General features: G+C 40.7%; 1 protein-coding gene across 13 annotated transcripts in view; it reads right to left on the reverse strand.

The window, feature by feature from the left end:
• The window catches only part of LOC141766908 (uncharacterized), a 155,341-nt gene that overhangs the window by 67,436 nt on the left and 75,116 nt on the right, over positions 1-12,789 (reverse strand). For all 13 annotated transcript variants that reach the window (XM_074634091.1, XM_074634090.1, XM_074634088.1 and 10 more), the window contains exon 11: positions 11,700-11,761. In XM_074634091.1, the coding sequence (XP_074490192.1) occupies positions 11,700-11,761 (62 nt within the window). The remainder of the gene's footprint in view (positions 1-11,699; positions 11,762-12,789) is intronic.

A 12,789-nucleotide genomic window follows, 5' to 3' on the forward strand; every position in this document is an offset into this window, starting at 1 on the left:
ACAGCATCAGTACTAAGTAAGGGATAATGTACAGCGGTCATTGTTGTGAAAGAATCCCCAACAGGGCAATGCTACAGGGGTCTCTCATCGCCCTGAAGGGGATTCTTTCACAACAATGACCCGCTAGCTCTACATTATCCCGCTTATTACACGGCTACTTACTGAAGAAATCAATATTTTGACACAAAAACGGTCCGCCAGAGTCTGACATCAGAGCTGAGCCCATAGCAACGGTCTGTTATACATAGCACAGTCTGTTATACATAGCAACGGTCTGTTATACATAGCAACAGTCTGCTATACATAGCAACGGTCTGTTATACATAGCAACGGTCTGTTATATATAGCACAGTCTGTTATACATAGCAACGGTCTGTTATACATAGCAACGGTCTGTTATACATAGCAACGGTCTGTTATACATAGCAACGGTCTGTTATACATAGCAACAGTCTGCTATACATAGCAACGGTCTGTTATAGAAAAATTACAGACCACAGTACGCTGTGATTGACCAATCAGAATCGAGTATTCAACACAGCCGTGTAATAATATCGATTAATGCACTTGTTTGTTTTCATGTTGCTCACTTGTATTGAACTTTAACTTAAAAAAAAAAAAAAATTCTTAAAAGTATAGACGTACTGTGCATCATATGTACTGTAGTCACCGTCTCTAACTGACACTGTAGTGAGCACGCCTGTCCCGTTTGGTAAATACACATCTCTTTCTCACACCTCTATCTGGGAGGATGTGAGACGGGTGGAAGAGATGCAAGTGAGGGAAGTGAGGGACCACGTTAGCCAAGTGGAAAAAGCACCCACCGTCTCCACAATGTACTTCCTGTTTGCATCACCCAAAGCATGATGAAGAAAATGTTTCTCCAAAAATAGAGAGAATAAAAATATCGGGGGTGAAAAGACATTTCTGTGTTTGTTTTGTAGTACATTTTTGACAGTGCTAAGGCTCAGAAAGTCCCACCAACAGTCTCCTCTATCCATTCATACACAGATATCTATGGTGTGTTAAAAACCTGTGAACATACAGTTTATACAGTTACATGTTCTAGAACTTCTACAGTACAGTAGCACTGACATGTGGACTGACATTTCTGAGTAGCCTACATGGAAATGAAAGGAAGGGAATGAAAACTGAACAAAGGGCCCAAAGGGTTAATGGATGCCTCCATATTGGTTACAGAATGCACACATTTAAAATATGCCAAACTCCTACAGGACATCGCCATTAAATCTGACCTGTGATTCAAATAACACTTTACTGTACTTTCGGCTTTTTTTCATTTCTTCAATGTTCTAAATATAGATCTTTTGAAAAAGTTATAATTACTTTTATTCTATTGTGTTGTTTTGTGCTGATGGGAGCCTGGTTGGTTAGCGTCATCATCAGCTGACTGATGGGGACTGTTGTCAGGGTCCAGCTCTCAGTTTTTAGTGCTCTGAATGGGAGTGTGTCTTTTGGACTTAGATTTAGATGTGTCCAAAATGTTATTGCCCGTTTTTGTATGTTTAATAGCAATGGGAAACGTCCCAGTTCAGCTCGGCAGGTGTTATTTGGTGTTTTCCTTTGGACGTTTAGAGTTCTTCGACAGAATTCAGTGTGCAGGGTCTCTATTAGGTGTCTGTCCTATGAGACGTGCTCCAATCTACTGAGTGGCCCCCAGATCTCACTTCCATATTAAGCTATTGGAAAAGTTACATCATCAAATATTTTTGTCCAGATTCTAGTTGGAATGTTAACGTTGAATAACTTGGTTTTAATGCATACATTGCCTTGTGTGTATTAGGGGTTTAAGAAAATATGGAAAAAATTGAATATCGCGATATAATGTTTTTTGATGCTGTATCGATTCTAAAAAACACTGTATTGATTTTTAATTAATAGTTTAAATGCAAAGATGAACTCAGTCAATACTTTATTTCATTGGCAGAGAGACATGTCCTCTCAAAGTAGAACTATGATGCTAGATGTTACAGGGACTGTGATAACTGCAAATGAAGATCCCACTGTTCTGATTGCATAAGTAAAGTAAACTTTTTGCTCAGATTTTAATACCTGTGGTGGCGTGTTCTTTATTTTATGATAGTTTTCCAAAAATTTGATTACAAAAATTGCAATACATCGCCTTACTTACAGTATCACTATATAATGAATCGTAACCTCTGTATTGTGATACGTATCCTATCGCCGGATTTTTGCCAATACACAGTCGTAGTGAGTATCATTTTGTGTGTGTTTAATTTGTGTGCTATTCAAAGTAAAATGGTATTTGTTTTCAAGACATCTGTTTTTTGTCTTTTTTGAGAGATCATGATTTGTGTTTTCTTGACCTCCAAGGCCCAGTTATGACAGTATTGTTCCAGGATGGTCAGGTTATGTTGAAGACCATCTCTGGTTGGGGACAACAGAATAATGTCATCTGCATAAAGGAGATATCTAATCTCTGTGTCTAAGAGTGTGAGGCCCAGAGCTGCTCAACGGTCCAACTGCTCTGCAAGGTCATTTATGAACCGGTTGAATAATGCAGGACTTTAAGTTTGAGTTTCACTGCTTTATCTTGCCGTCAGACAGCTCTTTCTGACGGGAACTGAATTGAAAGTGAAACTTATCTGTGCTTTCTCCAAAGCCAGCAGTATAGATAGATTCCACTTTCAGTTCAGTTCGCCGTCGGAAAACATTCTAAAAATAGCGCACACTTAAATGGATATCAATTTTTTAGGTGAGCCTTTCTTTTAGGTGGCTAAAATAAGTTTTTCTGCCGTCCCTGTCCACAGCACCGTATTGCTTTGCTCTGGCGCTGGTACTCCTGTCTGTTTCTTGATGCTGGAGGCACGCCAACCGTTACCTACTGTAACTAACCTGCTATGGATAAGTACCTCATACAACCCCACTTTAAATCTCCCAAACTATCACTTTAATGAGATGATATGCAGTAAGAGATATCCAGACATAGATGTTATACGGACAGAGGCGGGCAAATATGCTGCTTTATGCAAATGTATGTATATATTTATTATTGGGAATCAATTAACAACACAAAACAATGACAGATATTGTCCAGAAACCCTCACAGGTACTGCATTTAGCATAAAACAATATGCTCCAATCATAACATGTCAAACTGCAGCCCAACAGGCAACAACAGCTGTCAGTGTGTCAGTGCGCTGACTTGACTATGACTTGACCCAAACTGCATGTGATTATCATAAAGTGGGCATGTCTGTAAAGGGGAGACTCGTGGGTACCCATAGAACCCATTTACATTCACTGATCTGGAGGTCAGAGGTCAAGGGACCCCTTTGAAAATGGACATGACAGTTTTTCCTCACTAAAATTTTGTGTAAGTTTGGAGCGTTATTTAGCCTCCTTCACAGGCTAGTATGACATGGTTGTACCGATGGAATCATCAGGATTTGTAGTTTATTATGATACCAGGATCTTCACTCTAGCTTTAAAACTGAACCGCTACAACCTCTGAAAGATCGATTGCGTTAATGCGTTAAAGAAATTAGTGGCGTTAAAACAAATTTGCATTAACGTGTTATTCGCGTTAACTTTGACAGCCCTAACAGAAACTGTTCTAGAACTTCTACAGTACAGTACCACTGACATATTGACTGACATTTCTGAGTAGCCTAACTTGTTCTGAAATTAGCAATGTATGCATGCCCAGCCAGGACATGGAGTGACTCTGCTAAAAGCCTGTATATAAAAGGGAATGAAAACGGAACAAAGGGCCCAAAGGGTTAATGGATGCCTCCACATTGGTTACAGAATGCACACATTTAAAATATGCCAAACTCCTGCAAGACATCGCCATCAAATCTGACCTGTGAGACTGCAGATAAAATTACTGTTAGCATGACTTCTTTAAAATCCAATCCATTCCAAAGTCCAAGAGGAGCGGGCTAAAACAGCGAAATAAAAAAACGACACTTTCAAAATATCAGTACTAGCCCAGGTTTGTACAAATATTCCTACATGTATTCCTCTAAATATTGTTTGCGTAGTCACTCACACTCACACTCACACACACACACACACACACACACCCTCCTACCTTAATCAGCACCACATCCACAGTCCTCTCTCCTTTTGCACAGAAGCTGTACCTCCGCCTGTGTCTCTCATACATGCTGGCGGTTTCACGCCGTCGCTGAGGATCGATGTGTTAATACACAAGTTGTGTATGAACCATTTCGCTGCTTAAATCCTTAAATATGACACCTTTCTCTCTCCTCTCTCACTCGACTGCAACCCAGTCAGAAAAACAAATAACGCACGTATAAGAACGGCCGAGGGTGGAGTTCCCAGGGAAAAAAAAAAAGATCCAACTAACAGTTTCCACAGTGGCAGGCTGCTGATTTTCTTGACACCATAAGAGAGAAAAAATCAACCGTAACTAAACAGTTTTGTACCACTAATTAACTACAGAAGAAGAGAAATGTGTCGAATCAACGCTCAAATTCACTGGTGTCACATATTCCAAACCAAACCGAGATGAAAACCCAAGTGTTGGTCCTAACGTTAAAACAAAAAGAAGTCCTGCATGTCCACAGTCTGATGTGTAATCCAGTCTGCTCCTTCTCGCTGCACTTTGGGTTGGAAAATGAGCCTCTCTGCCCACATCTGTTCAGAACAGTGGCCCCTCCCTCCATCCCTCCTTCCCACTCTCTCTTCCTTTTTTCCTTCAGGCCCTCCATTCCTCTCTCTCTCCCTCTCTCTCTCTCTCTCTCTCTCTCACACACACACACACACAACACCCATCACATCTGTCCTTCACTTTGAAACAAACTCCCTCTCATCCATTCGCTCCCTCTCGCTTCTGCTCCCTCACAGCCCGGGAACAATGGAGCTCTATCTGATAAGTGCCTCTGCACTTTGACTTTTCATCTGCTGGAACAGAGGAGAAAAAATGAAGTGAAGTGAAGTCTGCTGCTGGATGAGATGGAGCGTTACTCTGCTGCTGTGTTTATGATGTTCTTCAGTGCTATGGTAATTACATATGCTTCAATTACAATCTCCTGTTACACCCATATGCACGATCAAAGCAAAGTCAACCCTCTTGTTCCTCTGTGCCGCAGTCCGCTTCCTCTTCTGTTCACATTGTTGGAACAATTAGAAATGTGAAGTTAACACGTGATGTTTTTATGTAAACAAGGAAGTGTTTTGTTCTTTTCTATCACAGACTGATGCTGGTGGTGCTGCGACCAGCAGACAGTTCAGAAGAGCCTGCATATTGGCTTTAAAGCTCGGCTGCACAGTTCTCACTACCTTTACTTAAAGGGACTGTATGTTTTACACGTAGAAATCCTTCTTTGTTGCCAATGTGTGAACAGGTTGTAACCTAACCGAAAAAATGACTCTCTGGGTTTCCTCTATCAGCCTGTAGACTGCTTTTAATGTGAAGAACCCCGGCCTGTTTTTCTGGGAAAATCCAACGGTTGTGACGTCATGCGTGCACGCGAGTGCCTTCGCCGTAGCTAACGTTTGGTTAGAAATGGAGTCTGTTTACACCAACAAACAACCACCTTGCACGTCTTGCAAAACAAGAATGTGACCGACGTCGGAGGAAAACTAGTGTTGTGGGAGTGAGTGTGTGTACGTGGGAAGTGAATGGTGAAGCAAGAGAGAGAGAGCGCCGGCAAGAGTGTGAGAAAACGAGCGAGCTAGTGAAGCAGAAGAGTTTAGCTTTTAGAATCAGTGAAAGTTCAGTGGAAGTTGCAGTTTGTGCAGAAATAAATGCTGCAGCTCCTCCAGACCAACAGAGGTTTATCGTGTCCTGTTTCCTGCTGCTGAGTGGCGTGACGGGGGTTAACTCTGGAGAGAGTAACGTTATGGACTCAGTGACGGGGGTTAACTCTGGCGAGAGTAACGTTATGGACTCAGTGACGGGGGTTAACTCTGGGGAGAGTAACGTTATGGACTCAGTGACGGGGTTAACTCTGGAGAGAGTAACGTTATGGACTCAGTGATGGGGGTTAACTCTGGAGAGAGTAACGTTATGGACTCAGTGACGGGGTTAACTCTGGAGAGAGTAACGTTATGGACTATCTGAGGTCAACTCCTAACCTTAACTATCTGAGGTCAACTCCTAACCTTAACTATCCGTCTGTACTGTAGCAGTACAGACCAGTGATGGCTTTTACATTTCTACTCTGTTCAGAAGAAACTGAAGAGCAGACGAACAGACAAAAGACAGGCGAGAAGATCTTATTACTTATTTATTATTATTATCATTAATTTAACTGTTTTCACTTTTCTTCTAACTACACCTGCTGTTGTGAACTGTTCTGACTGCTGCTGCTGCTGCAGGTGAAGCTGATGGAGCTCTACAGCTGGTCGTGCATTCACTCTTTGTTTTCTCTTTAATAATAATCATAATCAGGAAATGGTGGTTTGTAAGCAACATGACAACAGCCAATACCCCTCACAGTAAACCTGTCCTATATTCAGTGTGTGTGTGTGTGTGTGTGTGTGTGTGTGTGTGTGTGTGTGTGTGTGTGTGTGTGTGTGACAGAGCACTAACTTACAGCCAACAAGTGGAAACATTCAGCTTCATCTGTAACTAATCAGCAGCACACAAACACAGCTATAACCATGGTAACAGCTGTACTGTACACCATCCAGCTGTGACGCAGAGAGAGAGAGAGACAGACGGAAAGAGAGGAGACAGACGGAGAGAGAAGAGACAGACGGAGAGAGAAGAGACAGACGGAGAGAGAAGAGACAGATGGAGAGAGAGAAGAGAGACATACATACATACAGACAGAGAGAGACGGAGAGAGAGAGAGAGACATACAGACAGACAGACAGACAGACAGAGAGAGATAGAGACATGCAGACAGACAGAGAGAAAGAGAGAGAGAGAGAGAGACAGACAGACAGAGAGAGAGAGAGTGTGAGAGAGACAGACAGACAGAGAGAGAGAGCGAGAGAGAGACAGACAGACGGAGAGAGAGAGAGAGAGAGAGAGAGCAAGAGAGAGACAGACAGACGGAGAGAGAGAGTGGAAGCAGTTATACTTGCTCTGACCACAAGGAAGCAGCAGAGGACCAACACTCACACCTCTGACCTCCCACATACTCACGGCTGTGGGTCGGCAGGCATTTTGAGGAGGAAGAAGGAGGAAGAAGAGGAGGAAGATGAAAAAAGGAAGAGGAGGAAGACAAATGAGAGGTACAGGATGGTCCATCATCATTAATCCTTTAAGGTATTAGCATGTTTGTTCTGCTTCGGTCGGGTCTCGAACTCACAACCTCAGACACAGAGGGGCAGGTCACTATCTTGGTGAGTTTACTGCCCGGGAAACAACTACCACTTCACACTATGACATCATACTATGACATCACACTACGACTTCACACTACGACATCACACTACGACTTCACACTACGACATCACACTACGACTTCACACTACGACATCACACTACGACTTCACACTACGACTTCACACTACGACATCACACTACGACTTCACACTACACACTACGACTTCACACTACGACATCACACTACGACTTCACACTACGACTTCACACTACGACATCACACTACGACATCACACTACGACTTCACACTATGACATCACACTACGACTTCACACTACGACATCACACTACGACATCACACTACGACTTCACACTATGACATCACACTACGACATCACACTATGACTTCACACTATGACATCACACAACAAAATCAAAATATGACTTCACACTATGACATCACACTATGACATCACACTATAACATCACACTATGACTTCACACTACGACATCACACTACGACTTCACACTATGACATCACACTACGACTTCACACTACGACATCACACTACGACATCACACTATGACTTCACACTATTGCATCACACTACGACATCACACTATGACTTCACACTATGACATCACACAACAAAATCAAAATATGACTTCACACTATGACATCACACTATGACATCACACTATAACATCACACTATGACTTCACACTGTGACATCACACTATGACTTCACACTATGACATCACACTATAACATGCTAGCTGGCTAACTCAACATATGGCACGTTTCACACTGTGAAACATATTTGACAAATTAATGGATTTATTTGGCAAATGAATGGATTATGTCTGCTTATGATATGGTAAAAGGTCAGTTTCTATCTGCATATGATATGGTAAATACAGCCGGAGCAGATCTATTTGGCAAATGAATGGATTATGTCTGCTTATGATATGGTAAAAGGTCAGTTTCTATCTGCATATGATATGGTAAATACAGCCGGAGCAGATCACCCCTATATTTCCATTTTATTCCTGTTATTTCCCGTTAATTCCCATGGAAAGTTTCCATCTTGAATATTCCTGGAATTTTGCTACCCTTACAAATTGCTTTCTTAGATTAATAATGAGGGGAGTGTTTATATAATAATCATGACATCCGATCTGTTGGCATAATTACCATAATAAAAGTTTCATGAAGTGTTACCTCTACTGATACATGATCAAAATCAATAATTCATGTATAAAAGTTTGTACACTAAAACAGAACTAGTAGTTCGTGACCATTCTCTGGCTAAGATGTTTTGATGATTGATTTGACTTCTAATGAAATTTTATTAAAAAACATGAGCCCCCAGGTCCCTCCAAAAAATCACGGGATGTTTTGCCAGAGGGCCGAATCCAAGATGGCCGCTGGCACCAGTTCTAACAGTCAGAATATTATAATTGAGTTTATGTCATTTGCCCACAGTACCTCAAACTACATTTAGATTTGTTCTGTTTTAGTGTACAAACTTTTAGTTGTATTTATTTATTTGATTTGATTTTTGGAACCATCATCAACCCTGGTTAGATTGCTTTCAATTCAAAGTTGTATTATTAGATTACATGCACCTTAAATCAAAGTTCCAATGTTAGGCTTCTAATGATGGGCAGATACAGAATAATTACACCTTAAATACAGTCAATCATCAAGGGAATCAGCACATGGTTGTTTGAGCCTTTAAACATTAGAATATTTGACGTTATCTCGTCTACACTGCAGTAAAGTTATCAGTTTGTTTTTTTGTGCAATGACTTAGTTTCTACTACACTGTAGAGATGTCTGTACTTGTTCTTTAAGTTGATGTAGCTCTTGGCTCTGTGACATTTACCTATAGAGAATAAAGTAGTGTCTAACTTTGCTTCTGTCATCTCCTACTGCAGTTTCCTGTGGATTTATCCCTCCCCATTCCTTCCTCCCCGCTCTGTCTCTGACCTTACATCGTGCAACCCAACCAAAACAAGCTGAGGTAATCCTGACCCCCCCCCCCCCCCCCCCCCCCCCCCCCCACACACACACACACACACACACACACACACACACACACACACACACACACACACACACTCACACACTCACTCACTCACTCACTCACTCACTCACTCACATACACACTTACAGTAGGGCCCAGGCCTTAAAGTTCCCATATCTCCTACTGTGACCTGCTGCTCCAGGAGACCAACTACTGCGTCATTAGGAGATACTGGAGAAATGATTGATATGGTTTCAGGGGTGACCTTGGCCTGGTCTGGCCTGGTCTGGCCTGGTCTGGCCTGGTCTGGCCTGGCCTGGCCTGGCCTGGCCTGGCCTGGTCTAACCTCAAAAGACTTGGAGAGCAGTGAGGATGTGAGAGCAGCTAACTCATGTTCATATCATCTGAAGAAAGGAGTGTGCAGGCAGAATCATGGGAGCTGTGAGTTTGGCACTGAGTTGGTGTTCTTATCTGGAGATGTATCAGTGGAATCTTCAGGTCAATTCCCACAGCTTGTATTATACATCTATCTCCTGATTCAATACTATCACGATATTTGGGTGCCGATTCGATATGTATTGCGATTCTACAAGTATTGTGATTCGATATTACGATTTGTATTGATTTTTTGTTAACTTTTTTTTAACACTAGACCATGGGAACAAGTTGAATCATCCACTTCTAGGGACTTTTACTTTGGAAAATATCTAAAAGAATCCAGTAAAAATGTTTTTTACTTTTGTATAAAACGTTGTTTGTTTTGGTTGACGGATACGGAACCGATATGACGTCACGTTACTCAGACTACCACAATAAAAGCGGTAACTTCCTTCTACCTCCACGTAGACTCAGATGGAGCAAATATATTGATTCTGTTATTAAAACGTCTATTTCAAAATCGTTAAAAAAAATCACAATACATAGGTGAATCCATTTTTGTTACGTGCCTTGTCTGCTCTGTGAATGATATCTTAATTGTGCCAAAAGTTTTCTTCTCCAAAAAAACTAATGAGTTAAGGCCTCAGTGTGCTCCAAAGGAAGTGCTTGTCAGATTGTCTAACAGCGTTTGACAGACAATGCAACAATCAGTGACTGGTCAGGTGTGTGTAGGTGAGGAAGCAGGCAGGGCTTTAACTCCTCTCTCAGCTCCCACTCCGACAATAACCTTATATTTTTAGTAGTGCTGTCAATTGATATTATTATTATATATAATATAATATTTAATCGCGATAAATTGCATGATTAGCTAATCGCAAATGAATCGCACATGTTTTATCTGTTCTAAATGTACCTTAAAGGAGATTTGTCTAGTATTTAATACTCTTATCAACATGGGAGTGGGCAAATATGCTGCTTTATGCAAATGTATGTATATATTTATTATTGTAAATCAATTAACAACACTGATCAATGACAGATATTGATCCAGAAACCCTCACAGGTACTGCATTTAGCATAAAACAATATGCTCCAATCATAACATGGCAAACTGCAGCCCAACAGGCAACAACAGCTGTCAGTGTGTCAGTGTGCTAACTTGACTATGACTTGCCCCAAACTGCATGTGATTATCATAAAGTGGGCATGTCTGTAAAGGGGAGACTCGCAGGTACTCATAGAACCCATTTACATTCACTGATCTGGAGGTCAGAGGTCAAGGGACCCCTTTGAAGATGGCCATGACAGTTTTTCCTCGCCAAAATTTAGCATAACTTTGGAGCATTATTTAACCTCCTTCATGACAAGCTAGTATGATATGGTTGGTACCGATGGATTCATCAGGTTTTGTAGTTTAGTAGGATACCAGTATCTTCATCACAGCTTTAAAATTGAGCCGCTAAAACCTAAATATCGCACGTTAATGCGTTAAAGGAATTGGTGGCGTTAAAACTAATTTGCCTTAGCGTGTTATTATCACGTTAACTTTGACAGCCCTAATTTTCACGTTCATAAAATGTAAACCTACATGTAGGATATTACACCTTCTGATCGGATCACCAAATAAAACATGTTAATGCCAGGTGTGAACGGGGCCTCAGCCACTGACACCTAATGTAATGTTATCCCTGCTGTGGAAATGTGTCGAGGCAGTTGTTGCTCAAAACCCTTTTGGCCAGATTAAAGGAGTTGTAACTGCTAGGAAGGATAATGCAGATGTATCGGCTTTGTTCACCTCTGGATGGATCCAGTATATTTCTATGATTAGACAGCACCCTAGTGTTTCATACTGCATATGAACGTGTCTGTTTCCTACTGTAACTGTGTAACAGTCTCCGGTCATACCCCACGGAATAAAACCTCACAGCACCAGGAAACATTTTGGCCGTGACATTTGAATATTTTCATTGCATTCATTCTAATATTCAGTAAAAGCTCACCTGCAGAGTGTGTGTTGCGTCTGAGTCTCTCCTGGTCTGTTGACACTCTTCTGCTGCTGCTGCTGTAGAGGACAGAGAACATTAGTTCATTATTACAAGACATCATCAAGTTAGTGTTATGAAAAATAAGACAAAATGCATTTGTGAGCACTTCAGATTTTGCCTCTTTCTCAGTGGATATTGCATTCTTTCTCTTTGTGCTATGCAGGCTAGTCAGTGTTGGTGTGTAGGATAGAATACATCAACGGGGCTGTGGTAGGAGATAATGGGCCAATAACACTTCCTATACTGTGTCTGTGTGGTCATGTTGAGAGAAACCCTGCAAAATAACTGAAAGAACAATACAAAGCTCAACCTGGACCCAGAACCAGGCCATTACAGATGGGCTGGATGAGTTCAGAGTTATGAGAAGTGTTTCAGGTGATGACTGTATCTTCAAGTGGTGCTGCTTCACGGAACCGTCTGAAGTTAGACTAAAATGCTCATGTTAGATCTTGATAAAAATTAGGCTAAAATGTTCAGAAAAGTTCTTGTCAGCTTATTTATTAATAACTATAATCTACATGGTTGTGTATGACTGAGATGAGAGTTTCCATTGTATAAAAATGAACTTAAGACAAGGACTTTTGATCTCAGGACTATGACTACATTTTAAAGTGACAGGGCTGTCAATTGATTAAAATATTTAATGTGATTAATCTCAAATTAATCACATTTTATCTGTTCTAAATGTACCTTAAAGGAGATTTGTCTAGTATTTAATACTCTTATCAACATCTATACACCTATATATATATACCAGTATCTATATATATATACCTATATATATATACCAGTATCTATATACATATATATATACCAGTATCTATATACCTATATATATATATATACCAGTATCTATATACCTATATATATATGATACCAGTATCATATATACCTATATATATATGAAACCAGTATCTATATACCTGTATATATATGATACCAGTATCATATATACCGATATATATATGAAACCAGTATCTATATACCTGTATATATATGATACCAGTATCTTCACTCTAGTTTTAAAACTGAGCTACAACCTAAA

This window comes from Sebastes fasciatus, chromosome 4 (genome assembly GCF_043250625.1).
Source record: "Sebastes fasciatus isolate fSebFas1 chromosome 4, fSebFas1.pri, whole genome shotgun sequence".
NCBI classification, from domain to species: Eukaryota; Metazoa; Chordata; class Actinopteri; order Perciformes; family Sebastidae; genus Sebastes; species Sebastes fasciatus.